This window comes from Chroicocephalus ridibundus, chromosome 3 (assembly GCF_963924245.1).
Source record: "Chroicocephalus ridibundus chromosome 3, bChrRid1.1, whole genome shotgun sequence".
NCBI lineage: Eukaryota > Metazoa > Chordata > Aves > Charadriiformes > Laridae > Chroicocephalus > Chroicocephalus ridibundus.
In genome coordinates, this window is record NC_086286.1 from 74,990,823 (window position 1) to 74,998,475 (window position 7,653).

General features: G+C 60.1%; 1 protein-coding gene across 2 annotated transcripts; it reads right to left on the minus strand.

Annotated features, from left to right (window-relative positions):
* Positions 1-419: 419 nt before the first annotated feature.
* On the minus strand, positions 420-6,455 carry VGLL2 (vestigial like family member 2). Of its 2 annotated transcripts, XM_063331085.1 has the most exons (4): positions 6,351-6,455; positions 3,815-4,106; positions 1,617-2,135; positions 420-460 (listed from the first exon to the last, which is right to left on the minus strand). In XM_063331085.1, exons 1-4 carry the CDS (start codon positions 6,429-6,431, stop codon positions 420-422), a joined length of 933 nt encoding a protein of 310 aa, XP_063187155.1. In that variant the 5' UTR covers positions 6,432-6,455. The 2 variants fall into 2 exon arrangements, with proteins under 2 accessions (XP_063187155.1, XP_063187156.1); XM_063331086.1 differs by lacking the exon at positions 1,617-2,135.
* Between the last annotated feature and the right edge of the window lie 1,198 nt (positions 6,456-7,653).

The following is a 7,653-nucleotide window of genomic DNA, read 5'->3' on the forward strand; positions in this document are numbered from 1 at the left end:
TTCTATACTGCAAAGTAAAAATCCAGTTCAAAACTGCTAAGTAGCTTTCCCATGTTTGCGTTCGAGAAATAACTTTCGCTGCCGTAAAAAAATATTCACACCACTAAAAAAAAACAACCCCATGATTTCCTCTGCCCCCTGTACGAAGGCCAGTGGTTTTGCATCACCATCCATGACGTCATTTGACTCTTTTAGAGTGGTCTGGCTCCAGTTCTGGGTGTGGGGTCTGCTTAAATAGAAGTTCATCGTCTTTGGCTCTCCTCTTGCAACGGAAGGATTTTCCTCTCCAAAATAAGTCTAAAGTTCCGTCCTTGCAATGCTGGGTCCTTTTAAGTCCCGTTGTCTTTCCCCGAGCTGCAGGGCCACGGTGGGCTTGGAAAAGGGCAAGGGGGGGATCTGAGAGTCTTTGAGTCAGCACATCAGCTCAGAAGGGATCCACCACAGAAGGAGTAACGGCGAGCTGCAAACCAAGATCAGAAGCTGTTACAAACCGACCCGATTTCAGCTCTGAATGCCACCATGTCTAACAGGCAGAGATCTACAGGGGAGAGCCAGGGGAAGAAGAGTGAAGGACAGCTCTAAAACCAGTATAGATCCTTGCTTTTATCCTGAGGCTGCAAACCTGAGAACGGAGAGAAGAAAAAAAAAAGGGAAGAAGAAAAATAGGTACAGGCGTTTAAGGACAGAGAAAGACAAACTGCATTTCTGCCAGCTGAGATCAGAGAATCAGTCTAAAGCATGGGCTCCTCAGAGCTGGCAGGAGGCCGAGAAGCAAGGAGAAGAGCCCAAGCTCTGGAGTCCAGACTCCAGAGGGGTCTCCAAGACTGGAGACAGGCACATGACCCTCCTGCCTAAAGGGAGGCCACCAAAAGGAGCCATTCCCGGCTGCGATAACCCAACTTCAGCACGGAGAACTGCTGCCAGAGTGGGCTTTCCTTGCCTCCACAACCACTGCCTCAGGAACTGCCACTGCTGACTATGCCTGTGTCACCTTTTTGTCATCGCTAAGGCCACACAGCCTTACTTCCAGGCACAGGGTACCACTACCAGGGGAAAAACATTGCCCTTTTTGCTCAGCAAATGCAATCGTGCTTCCCTCTCAAAAACTGGCAGGAAAAAAATAAATAAGGAGAGGAGGTAGCTCCTGAACCTGCCCGGGGTCTAGAAATGATCTGCTCTGCGGTGGCTGCCCTTGGGGCGGCCCATGGAGGGAGAGAGGCAGTGACCTTTGGGGTGGCTCCGTCCTGCTCCCAGCTCTCGCTACCCAAGGCAAGAGCAGGGCCAGGGCCAGGACAACAGTATTTCAAAGCAACCTGTGCCCTCAGGGTGTCAGAAATTCCAAGGATGTTGGGGGGTGTGTGTGATGTGTTGCCCTTCCCATCGTCCCTATCCCCTTCCTCACTTGCCTGGCCTGAGAACCCCAAGAAGAGCATCCAGGGCAGAGCGTGGGTGTCTCCCATGGGGCTTCCACCCCCCAGATTTATTCCCCCACAGCAGCGCCCCAGCTGCCCCGCCACCGGGGGGTCCTTCCCTACTACTATGGATGGTGTGAGGGAGTCAGGGGACAGGGGTGCAGCTGAGCCGGGGTCCCGGCAGGGCCGAGGGCAGCTCTTTACCTGCGTCCACATTGAGGCCGAGGCTCTGTGCCATGTCCCCTGCTGCATTGGGGAAGGGTCCCGGCGTCGTCCAGGCCGCGGCGGCGCCCGCCTCACTCTTGCCCAGTTCGCAGGGGGGGCTGACCGGGGTGGGCACGGAGGCGGGGGTGAGGCGGTGAGGGCGGACGGAGGCGGTGGGCACCAGGAGCGAGCCGTAGCGGGGGTCGAAGTGGGGCCCGTAGACCTCGTGCATGGCGGCGGGGCGGGGGTAGGCGGTGCTCTGTGTCCCGATGTAAGGGTGGTGGTGGTGGTGGTGGTGGTGGTGGTGGGCATGGTGCCAGGGCTCGGGGCCGCCCTGGTGCAGGTGGCCGTGCAGCGAGGCGGGCGCGTAGGGGTCGGCGGCGGCGGCGGCGAAGGGCAGCTCACTGTGGGCGGCAGCTGCCAGGGGGCTGCTGAGGGTGGCGGGGACCGAGGAGGGCTGGTACGTGCTGTTCCAGAAGGACGGCGGGAAGCTGCGCTGGCTCATCGGGAAGGACCCGTCTGGGCGAAGGGAGCGGGAGGGAAAGGCAGCAATGAGCACACCCGGCAAGCCCTGTTCTCCTTTCCCTAGCGCTCTGCCCCTCCCCAGATACCCCCCAAAACAGCCCTCACATTCCCTTCATCCCCCCCCAAAACTGCCAGACACAAGAAATTGCTCCCAACGAGTACAGATTCCTCCCCAGCTAAACAATCCAACACACCTAGCCCAGGGCTCATCCAGGAAACTGGAACTATTTGCTCTCGGTTTCTCTTAGTATGTACGTGGAGAAAAGGCTGTTACCTAAGGCGAGGGAAGCATCTCTTTTCTTCAGTACTGGAAACTGAGAAAACTGAAAGCTATTATGCACTGCTGTGATTTCCAGGGTTGGATTTGTCTTGTTTGTTTTTGTAGTAATCTCCCTGTCTAAGCATTTACACCCAGCACCTCGGAGATGCCTGACCCTGCCAGGGAAGCGGCTGCTGCCTCAGCACGGTTTCAAAGCGGGCAGGAACAGCATGAGATGCAACTAAGGGCCAACTTGAATTTTATAAATATCTGCAGACAACTCTGCATCTATTACACTGGACTTACGCCTGTTTCTTGGGTATGTCATTGACATATTTGGGAAGATCTCTGCAGATCTTTGGAGACTGGCAGGGCGAAGTACAAGGATCCTACGTTTTTTTGACCTAGTAAGCAACATGCAAGGTGGACTAGTGATTATTAATAGCACAGATAGATGTTATGCATTATTAATTGGGAATGCATACTGTTCCCGAGACAAATAAAAACATGATCGTGATGCATGTTTGCCAGGGAGGTATGTCAGCTCTGCGCCCTAGCATTACTCAGGAGAAGCAGTTCATGACGAGCAAAGAACTCTCTCTCCTGCCATCCATTCCAGCACTGAATATCTTTCGCCCGTGAAATATTTAAACTACTATTTAATTCTTAGAAACAACTGACAGCAATTCACAGGGGGGCTGGGAAACCATCTCTTGCCTGAGCAGGTGGCCCCACGAGGGAAGTTCCCCAACACTGCCCCAAAAGAAATGCCTGCCCTAACTGTCCGGCAGGTGGAAGGTGGGGAAGGATACTGCCATCTGCCCCAGGTACCCCCACGGGCCTGTCCCGGGTGAATGGAGCATGGCTGTGGAGAGCTGCACATCAGCCGGGGCCTTGGCCTTGCCGGCACAGTGCCCCTGCCGTGGGCAGGTCTGACAGCCCTCATTTTCAGAAATTTAGGGTCCTTTTCTCTGCTCCAGCCGTAACCAGGGTGGTGATAAATGTAGGGCGAGATACAGAGACATGCACAATCTGTTTTTTAGCGGTGGGAAGCCGGTAAGCTGGTTCTCACATTTGGTTTTTCCTTTGTTTCCACTTTCAATTACCACCGCGCTAAACTTTACACTGCCCCAGTGGGGTCAGCAGGGGAGATGCTTGCCAGAGCCACAGTGAAGGGGTTCCTCAGCGGCTTGTTTAGTTGCAGCCCCCCCCAGGTAAATCATCCGCGCCGTAAATGGGATTCAGTTTCCCGGGCCAAGGGAGTTTTCCTGTTCTTTTTTTTCCCCTAAAAGTGTCAGCCCCGGGGACAGCCGGCTCCCGGGCACCCGCGGCCAGCGGAGGGGAGCAGGGTGCCCCGGGACGGGACCCCGCCGTCCTGCGCGCCCCCCCGCCCCGCGCCCCGCTCCGCGCTCACCCCGCCAGGAGCCGGCGTTCCGCGCCGCCTTGGCGCTGCCGAGCGAGAAGCTGCTGGGCTGGCTGAGCGCCCGGCTGAAGTGCTCGTCCACCACGGCGCTGATGTCCCCCTGGAAGTAGGTGAAGAGGACGCAGCGGGAGTTGATGTACTCGGCCTCGGGGGGTCGCTCCTTCTCGGGGCTGCAGTCCTCCTCCTTGATGCTGGCCGCGGGGTGGCTGGGGAAGGAGCTGCTGGCGCCGGCGCTGCTGCCGCTCTCCGGGGCCTCTTGCATTTTGGAGTAAAAGGCGAGTTTCTGGAGGAAAGGGAAAGAAGGACGGAAGGAAGAGAACAGAGCCGGTCACGCAGCGCAGTGCAGCGAGGTGCGCTGGCTCTCCCTGTGCCAGCCGGGATGCAGCGCCGAGCCCGCTCCCGCGATCTTGCCCAGAGGATGCAAAAGCCTGGTCCCCGCTGTCCCCCCAGCAGCACCCCCCAGCAGCACCCCCCAGCCCGTGTCTGCGTGTCTGCCCCACCCCGGGGAGGCAGCGCAGGGGCGGCAAATAGGGCCGGGGGCCCGACACCCCGGGATGGAGCCAGACAGCCTCCGTGCGGGGCCAGCGGCAGGTCACACGCGCGGGTCGCCACACGAAGTGCCGCACAAGAAGGCACTTTGCAGGCCGGGTCCTTGCCGGGGGAGAGGCGCGGCCGCCAAGGGGCTGAAATGCGGGGAGTGAGGCGGAGGGGGTGCGGGGGGTCGGTGGCCGGCCACCCCCGGCGCAGCGCCGGCAGCGGGGGAAAGGCGAGCGGCCGCTCGGTCCCCGGCTTGCAAAGTTTGTCCCCAAAACTGTCCTGTAACCCACAGCGGCGAGGAGGAGGAAGTGGGGGAGGGAAAACAAAACTGGCAGCCTCAAACACATTTCAGGGTAAAAAAAAGCATTTCCCTGGCCAGCGAGAAGCTCCAGGTATTTCCTACAAGATGATTCTGTTTTTACTGGACTCCGCTGGGTGGGAAAACAGCGGGCGTGGAGAAGTTCGCTGGATGTTTCCCATCTTCTCTTTACCGGCGTTGGAGTGTCCGCAACTGCGGGGAGTTTCTTAGAAATGAGCGCTGGGACGCGGAGTCCGGGCTCGGCCGCTGCGGGCAGAGCCGCGGGGCGGGCGGCGGGGGAAGCATCGAGGGGACGAGTCACAGCCTTGGGCCAAGATACGCGAGATATTTAATAATGTCACTCCTTCGTGACGACCGCCTTTCCCGCTTGGCTCCCGGCTCGGCCATTGAGCTAATGATCATCCCCCTAAATAATGTCACGAAGCCGTGTGCGGGGGGTGGAGTGGGGGAGGTGGTGTTGGTGGTGGGGGGGAAGGCAAGGTAGGGGGAGACATCATTTGCTATTTGTAACGGGAATTCCGCTCCCGCTGCCAGGCGCTGGAGGTGGCACACGGGCCACCACGCCGGGGGCTGCGCGGAGCGGGACCGCTCGCTCCGGCCCTGCACGGCGGGGGTCTGCCGCCTTTATCCATCCCCTTTTTCATTTTGCCGGGGTAGAGAAGGAATTCGTTTCCGGAAGGAATAAGGGGGAGGAAAAAAAAAAAAGAAAAAAGAAAAAAAAGAGAAACCCAGAGGGCGAAAGAGAAAGCGGTGTGCAGCAGGTGCAGCCCGGGGAAACGAGCGCTGCCCCACGCGGGAGAGTGCGTGTCCCGGGGCGGGCGATTCCCCGCGCAGGACGGGCCGTGCGTGCAGCCAAACATCCCCGCGGCCGCCGGCATCCTTTTATCGAAATCTGGGGATGAATCGACAGCCGCGACAGAGCAGCGCGGTGGCGGCGGGACGTGACTCCCGGCCACGAAGCACCCGCGGGTCCCGCAGGCGGCCGCCGCCGCCGGGAGCCCGGTGGGGCCGGGGGCCGGGCCGGCGTCCCGCCGCCGAGCGGGCCCCGGGAGCAGGGAGCATCTCCGCAGCCCCGCCGCTCCCCTCGGGGCCGGGGCTTCCTCCCCCACCGACGAAGCGGGGAAACCCCGCAGCCTCCCGAAGCTCTCGCCCCCCCCCACCCCGCACCCCGCCACGTCCAGACCGTGACTCCGGAGCACCCCTCCCGCGGCGGCGGCCGGGATGCCGGCGGGCAGGGGGGAGCGATGCCCCGGGCAGCCCGGCCCCGCCGCTCCCGGCGGGACCCCTGCAAACCGCGGGCATCGCCGCCCCGAGCCGCCGCGATGGGATGGAGCCCGTCCCGGCAAAGGGGGGGGGGGGGGGGGAAGAAAAAAAGAAAAAAAGAAAAGAAATCCCTAAAAAGCCACCGCAGGGTTAAAATCTCCCTCTCGCTGCCGAGGCAGCCCGCAGCCCGTCGGTCGCCGCCGGGGTACGTACCCTGCCGAGCCCCGCGCCAAGGTGGGATGCGGTTCTGCTCCGCTCACCATCGCAGGCTCCCAGATCTTCTCCCCCCCACCCTTTCCCCTCCCCTTCTCCTTTTCCCTTTTTCCTTTTGGTAAGGCCCCAGACGGCCATCCTCCAGACGACACCCCTCCCACCCCCCGCCGCTCCGCCGCTGCCCCCCGCGCGTACCTGGTGGTAGGGGCTGTAGGCTGCTGCGAAGTAGGGCTGGGGGGGACCGTAGACTGGGTACATAACATCCAAACAGCTCATGGCTGGCCGCCGCCGGGAATTGGGTTTTTTCTCATCAACTCAGGGTTCTGCAAAGCGGAGCAGTGCTTCGCGGGAGGGAGGTTCCCGGGGGTTAAGAGGCACCACTCGTTGGTGGGAGGAGTGAGGGGGGGATGAGACCGCGCTGGGCTGAGATGACCCCCCCCCTCCCTTTCCCTCCCTGCCCTCCTTCCCTGACTCCCTCCCTATAGCGCGGCTCCCTCCCGCAAATGCGCCGGGGCCGGAGGGGCTCCATGGGCTTCCGGGGGGTGGGTTTCAGCCCCGACCCCATGCCCGGCGAGGGGCAGGGGTGGGGGGAGGCGGGGAGAGCCCCATTCTCCAGCCGGGGCTGCCCGGGAGCAGCGGGGGGAGCTCCGGCACCGGCGCCCGCCCCGGCCGCGCAGGGATCCGCCAGCGGCTGCGGAGTGCGGGGGGGGGGACGGTGGTGTTGCCCGGCGGGGCAGCCCTTTTCCCGCTGAGTTTCCTTTAATTTCATTTATTTCATGTGCTCACCGTGCCGGGTGCTGCCCCGCCGCCGGTGCCGGGTCCCGCCGTGTCCCCCGGTCGGGCCCGGACAGCCCCCCCCGGCACTCCGCCGCCCCCCGCTGCCGACGGGGGCGAAGAGGGGCTCCGGGAAAGGCAGGGGTCTGGGTAACACCCCCCACCCCCCACCCCCAAATCGCAGCGGGTCCGGCGTCCCCCTGAAAACGCCGCTACCAAAGTTAGAGGAACGGAAAAGTCTGATGAAGCAAAGGAAGAAAAAACAGTTGCTCCCGAGGAGGAATCTCCCCAGAAATTTCGAGTAATTACAGATGCCGGGAATGGCGATGCTTTTGCATTTAATAGAAACTAAAAAAACCGCGGAGGGTAAAGGCACGTGAAATGAAGAACTTGTGGTGGCGGTAAACTGGATTTACTCCCGAGCTTTCTCCCGAGTACGACACGCAGAGGCGTGAATAGGTGAATGTATCTTAACTGCTACTTTTGACGGCAACGCATAGGAGGGAGATTAGTTTCTGACACAGAGATGTAAGTTCTCATTTCAATATCGACCCTTTGAAACATTCAGCTTCACGTTATGGGTTACAACTACTGTGAAAAGAGACCCGTTTTAAACTATGTTTTAGGCATTTATAATAAAGCCAAAAAATACAAGAAATCTGAGAGAAAGAATTTTAACTTGGTTTTCAAATGCTGACTGTTTACAAAACTACAGGGAAAAAAT